General features: G+C 39.5%; 1 protein-coding gene across 16 annotated transcripts in view; it reads right to left on the reverse strand.

The window, feature by feature from the left end:
• baz2ba (bromodomain adjacent to zinc finger domain, 2Ba) overlaps nucleotides 1-17,475 on the reverse strand; it is a 97,291-nt gene that overhangs the window by 21,567 nt on the left and 58,249 nt on the right. For 10 of the 16 annotated variants that reach the window (XM_077199382.1, XM_077199380.1, XM_077199385.1 and 7 more), the window contains exons 4-13: nucleotides 10,828-11,028; nucleotides 10,181-10,336; nucleotides 9,616-9,821; nucleotides 9,254-9,463; nucleotides 8,329-8,922; nucleotides 4,732-5,326; nucleotides 3,713-4,000; nucleotides 1,345-1,405; nucleotides 406-514; nucleotides 35-136 (exon numbers count right to left, since the gene is read on the reverse strand). In XM_077199382.1, coding sequence (XP_077055497.1) covers nucleotides 35-136; nucleotides 406-514; nucleotides 1,345-1,405; nucleotides 3,713-4,000; nucleotides 4,732-5,326; nucleotides 8,329-8,922; nucleotides 9,254-9,463; nucleotides 9,616-9,821; nucleotides 10,181-10,336; nucleotides 10,828-11,028 — 2,522 coding nt within the window. The remainder of the gene's footprint in view (nucleotides 1-34; nucleotides 137-405; nucleotides 515-1,344; nucleotides 1,406-3,712; nucleotides 4,001-4,731; nucleotides 5,327-8,328; nucleotides 8,923-9,253; nucleotides 9,464-9,615; nucleotides 9,822-10,180; nucleotides 10,337-10,827; nucleotides 11,029-17,475) is intronic. The other 6 variants (XM_077199394.1, XM_077199389.1, XM_077199393.1 and 3 more) reach the window with 1 other exon arrangement.

The following is a 17,475-nucleotide window of genomic DNA, read 5'->3' on the forward strand; positions in this document are numbered from 1 at the left end:
AAAAGAAGAAAAAGAGGAGATGAAAGGCATTCACCTGGGGTCCTTCTCTGGCTTCATAGAAGTCACCAACCCTTATTTTTGCACTGAAGCTAAAATTATCACGCGTGATGTCAGTTATTCCGTATCTGGACAGATACTACAGAAGAGAGAATAATAGTGATTTTGTCAGACAGGACATCCAGAGAGCCATTAGCACTATAATGGTACCAAACTCAAAGCAGCCTAGCACACTTGCCATAACAGTGCATAGCTAGCTAAAGTGACCAGATCATTCAAGTAAACTGCTGGATCTTACAATAACTGCTAATGGTGCACTGGGAGAGGAAAGGGGTTTAACGGGAGGGGAGTGAGGCTACCTGAGCATTTGGGGGGTCTAAGCGAGAGGCAGCAGGGAAGACTGGTTACCTTTACGACATCCGGGTACTGTCGCAGTCGCTTGCCGCACGGGGAGTAATACGCAACGTCTCCCTGCAGCCGACCGCCCACTGTTTTCATCCTGGTCTCTCTTTGCCAGCTAGAACAATGTCATAAACATTGAAGAAAAACACTTGTGTTTATCATTGTGCACAAACTTAAAAAATTTAATTAAATTTAAAAAAGGCTTATTTTTATGCTATTTTATTCTTTATGGTAATTTTATGTACCTTCATTTATTTATTTTTATTTTTAACAGCAGATCAGGAGCAAGATTATCTTCATAGCAAGAACAAAGCGAATAACGAAAATCATAAAATGAACAAAAAGACATTTAAGATTAATACAAGACAAAAATTCTAAAATACATTCAGGTGATACCTTTTTAAAAATACATCGGTTAACCATACTGCCGAGTAAAAACATCTATTTACATTAAAAATTGTGCAGTCCAGAAAATTTGTTAACCCTTAACAGACAAAGGAAGGCATGATGGTGGTTCTTCACCTTTCAATCGTTTAAATCTTGAATGCTAAACGACACCTAGCAAAAACAACTTACCTACACCCTATAGATTTGAAAATACTTGTTCTTATACTAGAATTTATTTCATATAACTTATTTCTGTGGCATGTACCTTGATTATACCATGACATCATGTTAATAATAATTATGAATGTAAATATGATAGTCATTCAAAGTACCATGGTATTACACCATAATTGTGCAATGGTGCCGCCACAGTGCTTGTTTGAATGGGTTTGTAATAATAGAGAAAATAATTCTGATTTGAGGAGAATATTTACTTATCTGCAGTTTAAATGTGATGTTTATATGAGACTGCTCTGTTGTTTTAGAAGCACAGAATGCAGATCTGCAGTTAACAGGTGTTGAGTCATGCTGCCACCAGCGTGTCATATTTAAACGTACCCCATTTCCAGCGGAATCCGTAAATCATCTTCATTCATCACTCGCTTTCTCTTCGCAGAGCCTGAGACAAGACAACAGCCAGACACACACACACACACACACACACACACATTTTAAGTAAACCGTTTCATCATCTCTTACAAATTACAATTCACATAATGAGCAAACAACATCAAATAAAACCTCGAATTTTTTTTGTTCTGCTTTTGATGGTGCCTGCATGCATAAAACCCGCTTCCACAAGATCAGGAGATTGCAATGCGATTGCTAAGGCGTCTTGAATATTAAACCTATTAACAAAGATAAAAATTCTGGCCAATAGCGATAAGGCTAATTATTTTCATGTCTTGGCACATGAACAAAAAAAAATTACACTATTAAAATGATATACAAGTTAGTTTAAATTAATAAAATGTATATTTATTTTATGATTTGCTAACGATTACATGAAACACTTATTAAATTATTGGTGTTTTTTTAGTTTAAAAAAATCAAATGTAAAAATAGGACAAATGAGCATGAACAATAAAATATATACTACCATGCAAAAGTTTGGGTCAGTTTTTTTTTTCTTCAAAAAAAAAGTAATACTTTATTCAGAAAGGATGCATTATGTTGATCAAAAGTGACAGTGAAGACATTAATAATGCTAGACAAGATTTCAATAATTAAAAAAAAATAATAATTTTAAATAAATGCTGTTCTTTTGAATTAATCAATTAACCCTGAAAAAAATATCCCCATTTCCATAAAAATATTAAGCAACACAACAATTTTCATCATTAACAAAAAGAAATGTTTCTTGAGCACCAAATCAGCATATTAGAATGATTTCTGAAGCATCATGTGACACTGAAGACTGGAGTGATGATGCTGAAAATCCAGCTTTGCCATCACAGGAATAAAATTACATTGTAAAACATATTCAAATATAAAACCATTTTTAAAATTTGTAATAATATTTCAAAACATTGCCGTTTTTTACTGTATTTTGGATCAAATAAATTAAGCCTCGGTGAGCAGAAAAATCTCACCAACCGCAAACTTTTGAATGGTACTGTATACAAAATCAATAAATGCCAATAATTAAAAAAATTGGCATTTTAATAATTAAAAAAATTGGCAAAAATTGGCACCCTAACCCTAACCCAATATTTGATATGGTAAGGTACCTATTTATTACGCATACCTAGTTTTTAGTGTGTCAGTGTTTTTAGAAGTCAATTTGTATGATGTTTTTGATAGTTTCTTCAAGTCTAAAGAACCCAATCTCAAGTCTCAAGTATGGTTTATTTTTGTAAATAAACATGACTTAAACATGACCTCCTGTATGCTAAATCGATGGAGTATTTTAGCCACATTTCTTTTAGGCAGGAAACACCTGATCACATAATAGTAAAAGTAATAGCTCTCCTAAACAAGCAGCATGAGGTATGATTTACCTCCGAACCAAAAATGATGCTACACACTCACGTATAATGCTTTGGAATAGGGTGATGTTCAAAATCTGATTAATAGCAATAGTGACACTAACAAAAACCACAGGAAGAAACTAGCAAAATCATATCGCTCAAATCTCTCCGTCAGAGAAGGCAAGTTTGCAGACATAATGTGCTTTAAGTGAATCTCTCAGCAGCTCAAATAATGCTCCAAAAACAAATCATCACAGTAACTCTTCTCAGCTTATTACAGATTCCTTGCACTTTTCAATGGACACAATTCTGCTTCATTAAAATAAGTGTTTCATTCCATCGTGGTGAGGGATGCTGAACGCCATCCAAGAGCAGATGCACTTCTGTGCCATGTTTGCTGGATTTGAGAGTGTTTTGTTTAACAAATGTCTCTGTTAGCTTCAGAAGGAAAAAGCAGATTAAGTCAGCCAAACAGAGTGGGTTGATGTGTCTCAGCTAACAGGTTAAGGCAAACACGGGTACCGGGGTTAACCCAGACACCGCACAAAGAGCTCTTGTTACCAGCTACATTTACCTAACCCTAAACCTGACCCTGTATAAAACCAAACACAAGAGGAAAACAATTAATGGAAACAGTTTAAAATGAATTCTGCTTTGTTTTTTTCCTGGAATACCGGCCAGATACAATGGCTAGGTCCAAGGACACACACCCAAATAGACGGGAGCAGAGGGAGCCCAGTGATGCCAGACGCCATCATTTATCTTTCTAAAAATAGACACTCCGTCATCTGAGTGTGACAGCCCGCACACAGACAAATACACACAAAAGGGCATGCGCAAACACACAACACGTATTCAACTCCGTGCACACTTTTGATACTGACAGAGCTCTGAAGGAAGGTGTCATGCATACACAGTTTTAGTTTATTTATAGTAATGGCGTTGCCTGTGGTTACCTGGTGATGTGCCAACAGAGTACGACGAGGAGGGAGAGCTGTGATAGGTCAAGGCACCGGAGCTGCTCACAATGGTGGGCGTGGCCACACTGGAGGGCTTAATGACTTGGAGGTTTAGTGGCAGACAGTCAGACAGGCTGTGATTGGTGGAGTTAAGATGGGAAAACCCCTTGCTGAGTTTCTGAGGAGTCTTCTCTCCATCTGTGTCCATCTCCATGACTCCATCCTTGTGCTTCTTCTTACCACCCTCTGAACCGTTCATCTCACTATCTGAATTACTGTCCGACTCTGAGAAATAGAAGGCGAGAGGAGAGGACATGAGACGCCGTTTATGGCATTGATCATTATTCCGTCTTGTGTCACTGGTCGTACCAAATTAAAGGCAACTTGAAATAGAAATCACAATAACAATGTATTTAACTTCCATAATCTGATTCATTTCCCAGTAAAAATGCAATTATATTTAGCAGGGAATAATGTAAGGGATATTTCATTGGATCGGGATTTAAGGTAAAGTAAAGTATGCAATTATAGCTACTTTACTTTTACAATTATACTTTTTGACATATTCAGCATGAAATAATGTAAGGAATATTTCATTGGATCGGGATTTTAAGTAAAGTAAATGCAATTATATTAAGCATGAAATGATCCATGAAATAATGTAAGGAATATTTCATTGGATCGGGATTTTAGGTAAAGTAAAGTAAAATAAATGCAATTATACTCAGCATAAAATAATGTAAGGAATATTTCATCGGATCGGGATCTTGGGTAAAGTAAAGTAACGCATTGAATTAAAAGAAAGATTGAAATGGTATTGCAGTGCAAAACATACTCCAGCAAACCTCACTGTACTTACAATTTTGAAAAAAAAATGTTATAGTGTATACCATAAACTATTTCCATGATACTTGATACTCTATGGGTTTGGAGTGAGTAAATAATGAAAGAATGTTAATTTCTGCAAGACCTATTTCTTTAATGAACTCACAAAACCACTCTTCTAGGCATCTCACCTGAAAGACTATCATCTGAGTCCTCTTCATCATCATCCTCTTCATCCTCCACATCATCATCCTCGTCGTCTTCGTCTTCAGCAGAGTCATCTGAGTCTTTGCTGCTGGGCAGCTCCTGCTCGGCTCCGCTATGTTGAAACAGGTCCACCAGAGACTGCACCAGGTGGTTCTGGGATAGACCCCTCCAGGCCTCTAATGCTTTGGGAGTCTTGCTCTTCCGTGGCTCACGAGTGCGGTTAGGGGTGGGAGACGCAGAAGCGGGGCTCTTACGACCTCCTGTGCTGAGGTTGACGGGTACGTCTGAGCGGGGTTTGGTGGTAAGTGCCAACGGCACATCTTGGGTGCTCTGGATGACTCCGTTGGGCTGGCCAAGACCCAGCAGGCCATGAGAGAAAGGCAGACTGGAGGAGGACAAGCCTTGCGCTGAGGGGGGTTTGGTCCTACCTGACGCTTCGCAGTTGAGTTTAAGAGGGAGCACAGAGGAGGATGATGATGAAGATGAGGATGTGGGAACCCCTGCCCTCTTTTTTATCTTAAATGGGTCCTGCTGTTTCTTTAACAGGAGAGGAAACGTCTGGTCCTGGGACAGGAAAGACTGCAGAAGGAAAAACAAAGAGAACGATGATGGAAAGTAAGAAAAGCAAGTCTGTATCACATTCAGTTTTATGTTCTAAAAAACTGTACAGAAGTGTCAAAGCTATATCAACAGAAAAGTTCCAAGTACAAAATTATATATATATATATATATATGTATATATCACACCAAGGACAATAACTACAACTATAAAGTATAAATAATTAGAATCATTCTAATTCTATGAGAATATTAAAGACCACACCACAGCTAAAACAATAATAATACAGAGGAACGATATCATTGGAAATACTTTCAGAATGATTTTCTCCAGGTGATGAACAATAAAAACACTGCAAGTCAATCCCAATCCAGCTGGCATAACTGCAGCGTGGGCTTATAATATAAAACCATTATCATCCATTGGTGTGGACGCTAATATAGTTATCTCTATAGATATTGTTCTTAATGTGTATGGGTCTTGAGTCATATATATACATTTATAAATCAATATTCCATATGGGAGACTTTTTTTTTGTAAATTTTTGCATATAATTCACTTTTTTACTTAATTTGTTTATATCAATTTCTATTATTCATATCTATTTATCCATTTCTCGAAATCAATATTCCAGCAAGTTCTGCTGCGGGGCAATGCTGTTTTCAAAACCAAATGGAACAAAACAGAATTTCCTTGAACGAAGCACATCTTCAGGGAAAGGAAGATATGTATACTGATAGCAAAGATGAGAGGAGGAAAAAACAACAAATTGACTGATAAACAAAGCGAGTGAGAGTGAGAGAGGGGAAAACAGCAGAGCAGATGTGGTAATTGCGCTGGTTGTCATGTGGCTTAAGTGCTGGTGGAGGAAGAGTGTGAGTGAGCATAATGCTGCTCTGACTCACTGAAACAGAGAACAACAGCGCGTCCATGACTCTATCAGCTCCACAACATTCATTAAGAGAGAAGGAATGCTCAAACTCTGCCCGCCTTCAACCGCTGAGCTCAATGGTTTGAAATCTTTATAGCACCATTATAGTTAGTTTTCTGACTCTTGAACATGTTTGTTCTGAAATAATAAGAAAATCTGCACTTGCGAGAGTGTTTCTATGAGGTTGCTTGGGAGTTGCCAAAGAGTCTTTAGAGTTTCTATGATGTTCTGGAGCCTTTCAATAAACTTTTTAAAGGCCCCCTGAAATCAAAATGTAAGTTTTTTAGCTTTTAGTATGAATATGTTAGCCTTAAGGTTATGAATAAGCTGGCGTGTTACAAGACCATGACAAAATTCGCATTTAAGAGATATTAGCATTCAAATCTTACAGTCTCACATTTCCGCTAAAATGGATCACGGATTTTTATAACATCACCGCAGACTTAAGCTTCTCATCACATCTTCTGTTCAATAAAATGCTCTCTAGAAACTAAAGCGTACCGCCAAAGCAATCCGTTGACACGTCACAGAGCAATATGGGTTGGAGATGTGTTTTCGGTTGATCAAACGCTTGAGTTTTATTCCATTTTCCAACTGTACTTTGTTTAAGAATTAAATGGCTAGAATTTATTCACACCTCTACTATTGAATCCAACATATCATCAGCACTCGGATGCATGGTGCCGTTAAGTATGACTTGCAGTCTGTGAGGTAAACTAAACGCTATTGGCTATTTGAAAAGGGGGAGGAGCCATTCAATATGTCCCACCTTAGCTTCCTGTTTCAGTGGAAATTACATCAACGCATCATACAAAGCTGCGCGTTCTAAGGCACTTCAGTGGGCCTTTAAGTTAAGAAAACCCTGTCGTATTAATTGTTTTCTTAAAGTCACAATGTACCAGAAGTGACAACAGATTTTTCATATTGCGACGTACATCTGAGTGAAACAGATTGTATTTAAAAAGAAAAAAAGGCAGGGTGGGGGCTTCGTTTAATCCATCGGTTGTTGATTGGATGAAGGCAGATATGAATATGAACTTGAAAGGGGCGGGGTTTATGTGGTTTCACCGGAAGATCGTTTTTTTGTTTGAACATTTTGAGGTCACAAAAAAAATTAAATAAAAATAAACATATGCATGGATGAAACATTCACAATACGATAAAAAAAAGTACATTTACAAAATAGATTTTGTGAATTTCCATTTCATGCCAATTTTAAGGTATTGTGCAACCAGGCCCCATTCCCTAGATATGAACTGGATTTATGAACTGGGTAATTTTATTGACCTTTATTTACTTTTATTAAAAAGTAATATCACCTTAACAAGTCACGTTTTCAGGAATCATTCATATGGCACACACACTGCAACCCCAAGTATAAACAAGAGTAACACTGTTGCTTGCCTTAGTAAGCAACACTAATAAAATCTAAATATTATGAAACTGTTCCACACTGTAACATAATAATAAAATTACTCTGGTTAATTACAACAAGAAGAAAAAAATATATTAACCTCTTCAACAGTCATTTCAAGGCAACAAAAGATGAGGTGAGGAAAAGGCACATTTATTATACTCATTTGCTAAAATCTGGCCCCTTAAGAAGTCATTGAGTTAATTGCCTGTTGGTTTTGCTTCAGTAATTCTAATAAAGCGATGCACATTGTCACTTTCATTTACCAACTAAAGCTACACAGCAGGGAAGCCAGTCCTACTGATAAGAGAATGGAGCTGTCCTTTCTGTCCTTCTCTCTGCGTTTCTGTCTTCAGCACACCGCACAGACACACATACACACACACACACAAACAAATAATTCTCTCCCCCACTCACATTCTCCCTCTCCGTTACTCTGACCTTTTCAAATAGGCTGGTCAATAAGGAAAGACACGTCCTGAATACCAACAGCACCCTAAAAGCGTTAATCCTAAATTGGCTTAAAAGATATGGACGGAAACTGTGGAGAATTTGCTTTAGCTGGTTTGCTTTTCTGGAAAATGAAAATGTGGACGCCGGCCTTGAGGGAAAAGTGAGATTAATGTATGGATTTGAAGGATGAACATTCTCACATTTCTCCCGCCAGGCACACTCACCTGTTTCAGCCTGTAGTCAGCAGTGACTTGTGCCAGGGAACTTTCCAGAATCTTCCTGCTGGTCAGAGCGTCCAGTGCTGGAGATTGGGACTTGTGGGAGGAAGCTTGAGATTGCGCCTTGAGGGAAGGGGTGAGTGGAGGCGGTTTTGGGGAAGAGGACAGGGGGAGGAGTTTTGGAGGGGAGGGGACTGATAGTGGTTTGGGGGAGGAGCATAACGAGAGTGGGAGGGGCTGAGGTGAGGAAGTGAGGGGCTTGGTAGAGGCTGAGGGTTTTTTTGGAGAGGAGTTAAGATGCTGTGGAGAATGTTTAGGAGAAATGTCTCGACGTGACTGTGCGATAAGCGCTAACGGTTTAGCGGCAGCAGCCAGGCCGGTGGACTGTATGACGCTGGTGTGGAGGGGTCTTTCCCTGGTTCTGCTGCCCGATAGAGACAGAGGGGACTGAGACAGGGCTGGCGGAGGTGGAGAGCGATGCAGGTGCACTGGAGGAGAGGGCTCTAAAGGTGCACTGCCGGGAAGGCCTACAAGGAAGTCCTTGGCCTCCAGCAGCCTGGCCTTTTCCTTCTTACTGAGCCCAGAGTTTGGCGTCTCAATCTGGGCAAACAAGACAGGGAGAAGTCCACTTGTTGATTAAGGTTTTTACACCAAAACCAGTCATAATGTGTTGTTACATGACTATTTTCCACTCTCACTGACCCTCAGCATTCAACAGGTTGTGTTTGTCACTCAAGACATATATAAAAGACAACTTTTGTTATGTCATTTAGCAGATACTTTTATATAATATGACTTCCAGTGCACTGGAACAATCTGAGGTTAAGTGCTTTACTCAATGGCTCAGTGCTGCAATGCTAGGATTCAAACCCGTAACCTTTTGGTTACCAGCCTGGAAAACAGTAATAAGCCAATATGAGCAGTATCTTACTTTCATTTTCTTTTTTTTCTGCCGCTCCTTTTCCGAGTCTGACTCTTCGCTGTCTTTACTCTGCTCATCTTCGTCTTCATCATCATCATCTTCTTCCTCTCCAAGATCATCAATATCGCTGCTGCTCACTCCGTCGCTGTCAGTATCCAGCGATGATCCTGATTCACTCTCGCTTACGGCAGACCCCTCTACCTGCTTCTTACGGGCTTTCTGCATTGGTCGACACAGACATCAATGATTCATCTCGTAAAACAGTTTTAATTAATTCAACAAACCATTAAATAATTGGTCATGTATATGTAGTGTTTGTTTGTTTGAACCACACACTGCGTTTCCGCTCCTCGCGTGCAATGACGTCGTACCTTCTCTTTAGTTTTCTGCGAGGGTTTCTCCTGAAGCTCCCCTGTGCTGTTGCTATGGTGACTGGCCTTGCGGTCGCGGGCTTTGGCGTTGAGTGTCCGGCTGTGCTCAGGGGGCCGGAGCGCGGGGGAGGGGGAGGCAGAAGCCGAAACAGTTCCTTTAGCCGCAGATGGAGACAGTGAACGACCATTCACAGCTCCGTTCACACCTGCGCTCCAGAGAGTTTACACAAACCAGTGAGATGCTTTTAAACTACGCAATTTGTTGCTACAAGTTAGAGAGACAAAAATCAAAATTTCCCTCAAAATATACACTATGTCAAATAGCCTTTGGCATGGATTTCTGAGACAAAAGTATAGGTTCAAACGGCAGAAGATCTCCTGATAAGCGCCTGATGAATTCAACATTGCAGGCGAATGCTCAAGGCGATGATTACTGTGAGTACACCAGCCTGAAGGCTACATTACTGCTGCGTTATTGAGAATTATTACTTTATTGTTTCATGTTTAAGTCTGCCTCTGAGGGATATCATACATTCCCAGGAGGCAGATATAGACAGATTAATACCTTTGGAGGCCTGACTGCTCTTGCTGGGTGTTTTGGATGTATACGGATTGACCTCGTGGTTGTGAAGGGGTGGGGCGAACATAGGTGGCAGGCCTAAAAAAGGTGGGAAGAAAGCTGGAGGACTCCGTCCATGCGCTTCTGCTGCTCTCCACCATTCTGAGAAAAGAGAGAGTAAATTGCCTTATAACATACATTAGGGTAGATAATCTAAATGAGACGGGACTGAAGTAAATATTAAATGATAATAATAATAATAATTTATTAATTATTTCCAATATAACTCAAAATAAATTGTATATTTATTATTAATTATTATTATTATTTAAACATTTAGGTTATTATAATAAAATATCAATAATAATAATTTATTATATTATCACTATTATTGTTATTAATGATGTTTTAATTATTTGATTTATGCTAAATGGTAAACGTATTAATGTTACTATTATTATTACTATTGAAAGATTAAAAAAGTATTATTATTTATTAATAATAATAATAAGTTACATTATCAACAACAACAATAACAACAATAATAATAGTTTCCGAATATTAAACTTTTGTGCCAATTAATTACATAGGGCTTTGTGTCATCAGGCCTTCGGTCATGAATAAACGGCTACCAACATTGTACGCACACATACCTGAGAAGGCTCCTAGTTGTGGGTGAGCTGCAAGGGCAGCAGAGACCCCCAGTCCTCCTAGACCTCCAAACTCTGGGCGGGCCGTGGCCGGTGATAGCAAACCAAAGGCTGGGTGGGCCATGAGAGGGTACGCACTGGGCAAAGAGGTCATTGAGCTGACACTGAAGGTCTGGTCACTGCCCGTCAGTCCAAACAGAGGACCTGCCGCATCAAACACACACATACACAAGACACCATTACACATTCAGCATTAGATAATCACACCATATTGAAAGGTTAATGCTTAAAACAAGAAAATGTTTGCCACAGGGGAAAAATAAATAAATAAGCCTAATTATATTATATGTAAACGATTTTTGCTTCCAAGTAAATTGATTTAAAAAAATAAAATGGCTACTGGATTTTTAGAATATCATCACTCTATCTGCCTCTCGTCACACTTTAGGAATAGAGAGGGAAGTTTCTTGTATGAAAAAGAAAGTGTGTTAGTGTTGAGTGATTCAGAGATCAGTGAGAGCGTATATGTGTTCTGAGTGTTTTGTCAAGGTGTGTGGGCTTGTGTGTATATATCAAAGAGAAGTTCAGAAATCTCTATGGCTCTGTGTGTGTGTGCCTAGAGAAGAGTAAGCCTCATAGTGCTGGTGTCAGCCTCTGAAGCCACATATCTGGATATGACTAAAACAGTTCACCCCTAGTGGTAATTCTAACTAACATTCAGTTTCCTCATAAAGCTGCATTCTCAGTCACAAAGACTTGAGACGTTTATGTTTGCATGCCTAGTGAAGAAGCAACAGCATGAGCATGTTCCCTTTTGCATTTACATTTTTCAATATTGTATGTTTAAATGTACATGAGAGCAAACATGAAGGGGTTTCCCCAGATGTTAGCTAAATATGACATAACCTCGCTTCAGGGACAGTTGAGGACAGGACACCCTTAAAAAGTGTCTTTTTTTTTAAATGTAGAAATGCAAAAGTTTTCTATAAGGGGTTGGGATAGTCTATTGTTTATAATTAGCTTTTAAAAAAACAACAACAGTATGGTATGCCTTCATTTAGACAGCAAGTAAACCTGTGTGTGTGTGTGTGTGTGTGTGTGTGTGTGTGTGTGTGTGTGTGTGTGTGTGTGTGTGTGTGTGTGTGTGTGTGTGTGTGTGTGTGTGTGTGTGTGTGTGTGTGTGTGTGTGTGTGTGTGTGTGTGAGAGAGACAGTTTGATGGCTGTTAATGTTTAATCACAGGCTTTCTGACACTATTTGATTAATAACTATGATCAGACCAAATGAAAGTCTCTATGTGAAAGAACAAGGAAGAAGTGGGAGAGAAGACGCCCAAAGCGCTCCTGCATCTTACACAATATTCTATAAGATATCACAACAACACCCTCTCCAAGTCCGATAAATCACTTCAATCTCTTGTTTGACATTGTATGGGCTCTCGGCATACATGTAAACACAGAGCTCTTCTTATTAATCATAGTCGTCGTCATCATCATCATCCAGATTGCATCCTTTCTGGGATCGATCTCCTCTGGCAGCGCTGATGCTGCCCATTGTCTCCTTCAGGAGTCATATGTAATTTCTAAGCCGCATATTTCATGCAAATTCAATTTCCATTAGGGAGCACAGAGAAGAAAGGCTTGAGCGCACCGTTCCGCAAGCGCAGCACCGCGCCAGCTCTCTCGCTCTTGCACACACACACACACACACACACACACACACACACACACACACACACACACACACACACACACACACACACACACACACACACACACACACACACACACACACACACACACACACACACACACACACACACACACACACACACACACACAGAGAAAAGTGATGATGGGAAATGCAGGACTTTTGCAGATAGCTATAGTAACTCCAGGAGGGACAGAGAGGAGGAGAGGGCCTTGACTTCCCTATGCTGTTGTTTATGTGTGCAGACTGTAGAAACTGTCTGCTGCATGCAGGTTGTTTTTTTTTTTTACAATATTTTTCCCCCAGAGTCCACTTAAAATGTTTGTCCACTTGGAACGTCCATGAAAACACGATGATTTCATTTTACATGACCATTTTTCACTTTCTTTCGGACCCTTAGAATCCGCTAACTTAAAAAAAAAAAAAAATAGTTGACCTAAAAATTTAAATTTTGTCATTTACTCGTGTGTCTCTTGTATGTCTTGTCAACCCATATGACCAGTATGATATACATTTGTACTGTTCCTCACACAAAATGTCTTTGTAAATGTGCATTCACATTTACCATTGTTCAGCAAAATTTTCCAAACAAAAACCAGTAATTTCGTTAGGAATCCAACAGAAAGCTGCTTGTTTTGAAATGAAAGTGACTTCTGTGTGAGCTGTTCTGCATACATTACTAAACTATTGAACAAATAAACCTTTTCCAAGAATTTTTCAATTCTTCTCTTGTTATGCTTCACAGAAAAAAGAAAAAGACACGAGGGTGAGCGAATTATGAAAATTTGGGTAAACTATTCCTTGAAAAGGCAGAGTTGCGTAGAAGCATTGCTACAAATAGCTATTAATTTCTCTTTGGCGAGATGCAGAGCTTAATTTGTCAATTCTGATGTTCCAGAAAAAAAAAGTGTGTTTGGGGGAGGTTTAAGATATAATATACTAACATGCCAGATCCGGATAAGAAATCCTGAACGGAAGCGGCTGACATGCAAATATACTCTCAGAATTAACATAGAAACATAAAGCGCTAGACGCAGATTATCTTGAGTTTTGTGTTCAAAGACACATTAAGGTGTTTATTTGCATACTTGATGTGTTGTGACAATTTGTGCATGTAAAACACCATAGCATAAAGCATTAAGCCCAACCAAAGGTCTGACCAGCCATTGACAACAAGTACGGAATTCGGAAGCTTAAACAACAGTCACAGTCATTTTGGCCCAATCCCAATTCTACCCCTTTGCCCTTCATCTACCCCTACCCCTGAAAATATTCCCATAAGAAATGGGACACCACTACTACAGCGTTACACGTCATTATACATCGTAGCGCCAACGTCACAGGAGATGCGCCGATGTTTATCACAAACTGCCAAGATGCCGTCGACAGCTGCAGTCATCTCAGTTGCGTGGGTTACAGCTATTTTTTTGCATTTGTCTTGTGACGTAAGTTTGCTAGTGGATCAGTTTATGGTAACGTTATATATGATGGCTGCAAAATGGACTTATTTGGACTTAAAGAAACTTTGCTCGCTGTCAGAGTGGTTGATCTGATCATGTTGCAAAAAGCACGAAACTGTAAGCACTGTTCGTTTATATCGTGTTCACATATAACCACAAGAAAACAATGCGTTCATAGCAGATGTACGGTAAAATATAAGCCAATTCCCTTCCGCAATTACATTCACCAGTCATCAGACATGTAAATATGTTGCGGGACTATCGTTAGCAAACTATATCGATTTTGCTGATTTTTTTTACAAACGTTTCTTTAAAGAAACTGACCGTAAATATGAACACAAGATTGAATGTAACATAAAGCAAATCATTTGTTGTTAAAATACTTATTAAAGCCCAAATTTGTACATTTGTGGGTCTTGTTTTTTGCTTGGGCAGCCATTTTGTGTCTGTAGCCGGTGTGTGCAGTGACACTTCTCATACCCCTTCGTTTGAAGTGTGGTCCCGAAAAATCTTCGTTTGAAGGGCTATCTGGCCCTTCCCCTTAGCCCTCCCCCTCCAACCAAAAGAGAATCGGGACAGCCCTACCCCTTCACGTGCACGTGCAAAACAGAGGGGAAGGAGAAAGTGAAGGGGTAAGGGGTAGAATTGGGATTGGCCTTTTGCGTTTTGCACATTGAATTTTATATATTATCTATACATTGTTTGTCATGCGTTGGAAATGTGAATAGCGGTCAAATCCAATAAATCGTTGCCCAAACATGGCATGGACCACTTTTTTGCTGCATTTCTCCCACTTCTTATTTTAACGTAGCAAGTTATTAAACAACTTTATCATTATTATATTTAACTTTCCTGAACACAGGTCATAACATAAACATCTTTCAGTGGTGTATGAGATGGGAGATCCCCCAAATGAGGTGCCGCATCCAGCGTGTTCCGGGACAAATTAAGCCCTGGCGAGGTGGTAATGTAGATAGTTTTTAAACCATGTTGCTTTTCAGTAGCAAAGCCATTTTATTGATTTTGTAATGGGGTACAAACACTGACAAACAATACGTTACATTTCCCTGACAATTTATTTATTTATTCAGCCATTTAGAATTAGAACCAGTGACGCAAGTTTTGTGAATAACGGGCTGGAACGTGTTACAATCAATTCGCGATTCCCATTTGAATCATTCAGACAGCCTCCTCACCCACTGAACTGTGAGCTGGTTCTCATTCAGTGAAACAGTAACAGAATTTTTTAATGCTGGGTGATGTGGAATATTTACCCAGAATCCACTTAAGCCAAACCTGCAAATGTATCATTTGCCAGTGATAAACGTCTTTATAAAGTTTTCCTGTGTATGAGTAGTTTGATTGTGATGCATCATGTCCTACAAAAATCTGACTGTGAGTACTACCGTGTTCGTGACACATTTTAATGTTTTGCTTATTAAAATGGAATTTATTACAGCAACGTGAGTCTGTGACTTTTCTTTTGCCAGATTCATTGGAAGAACTGGCTCAAAGAGTTGTTTGAAAGTGAATCGGACTTCACTGGTCATGCCGTATGTTTGTTTTTGTGCGCAGCCAGTTAACTCATATCAAAAGAGCAAGAAAATCCTGTTTTGCATATGCCCTCTTTTAATTAGACCCTAGAATGGAAAAGAGAAGAAAGAAGACTGACAGCTTTCAGTTCCTGAGCTTAAGGCCCGTCCTTTTTAATTCTCACATACACAAATCCAGTACAGCCTGTATGTTTTGGGTTTTGTCCTGATATATACAGTGGCGATGAAAGAGGGAAAAAAAGGACGAAAAGAAGGAGCTTGAGAGAGGCGGATGTGAAGATAAATGAGAGGAAATATTCCCCCAAAGACCATCATTCGCTCCTGCTGGCACGCACACACACACACACACACGCACACACACACAGAGGCAGAAACGCCAGTTTCATATTAATGCGCTTTCAGCCGGCAATAATTAAATCAGCCTCTGAGAGGAGCAGAGCAGAATTACCGGATTACCTGATATCCTTCTTATTTTATCTTTCTTCTTCGTTCTCTCTCACCGTCTCTCTCTTTCTTCGCTTGCCCCCCCCCACACCCCCCCCCTCACCAACACACCTTCCCATGTTCTCCATCTTCTGACAAACCGAGCCATCTTGAAAAGCGGCACTGTCCTCCCCCACCTGTCTCCTCATTCGCTCTCTTATGTGGGATGCGGCGGAAGCCGATTAATGTGCCCTCCGTTTGCATCAATCACATTTCTACAGACAGATCTGACAGCTGACTTAATTGTCTGTGTGTCTGAGGGGGACGGAGAGAAAAAGTGCGAACATGTGGCCGCCGTTTGTTCTGAGAGAGGTTAGAATATTCTCTGTTTAAGCCCAGATGCACCTCGTACTCGACCTGAACATCATCTATCGCTCCGGCACGCTTGTGGGCCGGTGATTTAGTGGGACAAAGTGTTAATTGCGTTTAAAGTGGTAATGATAGCGCTGTGAGAACCTGTCGAGGGAAAGTCTCCTTCTGAACATTAATCAGCTCAACTAGGGCTGAATTACCGAGGTCCTCTCGTCTGTTTAACCCAGGTAAAATCAGTCTTTGTTGTGGGATTTTTTCTCTTTAAATTAACTGTAACAAGAAGTTAAAATTAAATACTTCACATTTCGGACACAATATGGCCAGCTATTTTATTTTTGCACAGCCAGCAAAAATAGTTCCAATAGAGGACAAAGCAGGATCAAGCGCTGAAATTCTATGTAGTAATCGCAGACAAGTAGAGTGATGCAAACTGTCCCAGTCCTATTTTATGAAACATCAGCACTCTTGGAAATGAAAACTTCCTATTTGTAAAACTATTCGGTGGGTTACTGAATAGCTAGCTGGCTAACTGATCTCCCTGAATAATTCGGTTGACTTCAGATTTCACCAGTAAAACAGAATGAGTGTCTAGAATGTGTCTAGACTGCTGTCTTAAAAATGCAATACTGGTGCTGGAAGATGTTCAAAAACAGCAGCAAAGACATTTGACATCCATGTTTGGCTGCGGCACCAGTGCTTTACATTTAAATATGCAACAACTCAGAGAAAGTAGTGTAAACAGCTAAGACACACATGATCAATGTGATAAAAATATAAAAATGTAATACTTTTAAAAATGAAGTCAGCATCCCTGAGCGAATAGTCAGTTGCTAGATAACTAGTCAACTAGTCTTGCATTGTGACCCATTCCTACTTTGAATGCCACTTTCCTTATCAAATTAGTGGAGCAAAGCTGACTATTGTGTAGTAAAGGGTTATAGTGGAAAGTGGAATGGATTCAAAAAGCTAGAATCGAGCTTGCGATACCACATGAGCACCAGGTCAAGTGTATCTGCGGTAACCACTAAGTCATGGCTCTGACTAAAACTGGAGCTTTATTTCTGTAAAAACAAAACAGCAAAGAGAGTTGGTGAGTACTTGAACCAGAATTTTGCTGGGTACTTGAATTTCAAG

This window comes from Siphateles boraxobius, unplaced genomic scaffold, assembly GCF_051911475.1.
Source record: "Siphateles boraxobius isolate OS27281-9 unplaced genomic scaffold, OSU_SipBor_1 41, whole genome shotgun sequence".
Lineage (NCBI taxonomy): Eukaryota > Metazoa > Chordata > Actinopteri > Cypriniformes > Leuciscidae > Siphateles > Siphateles boraxobius.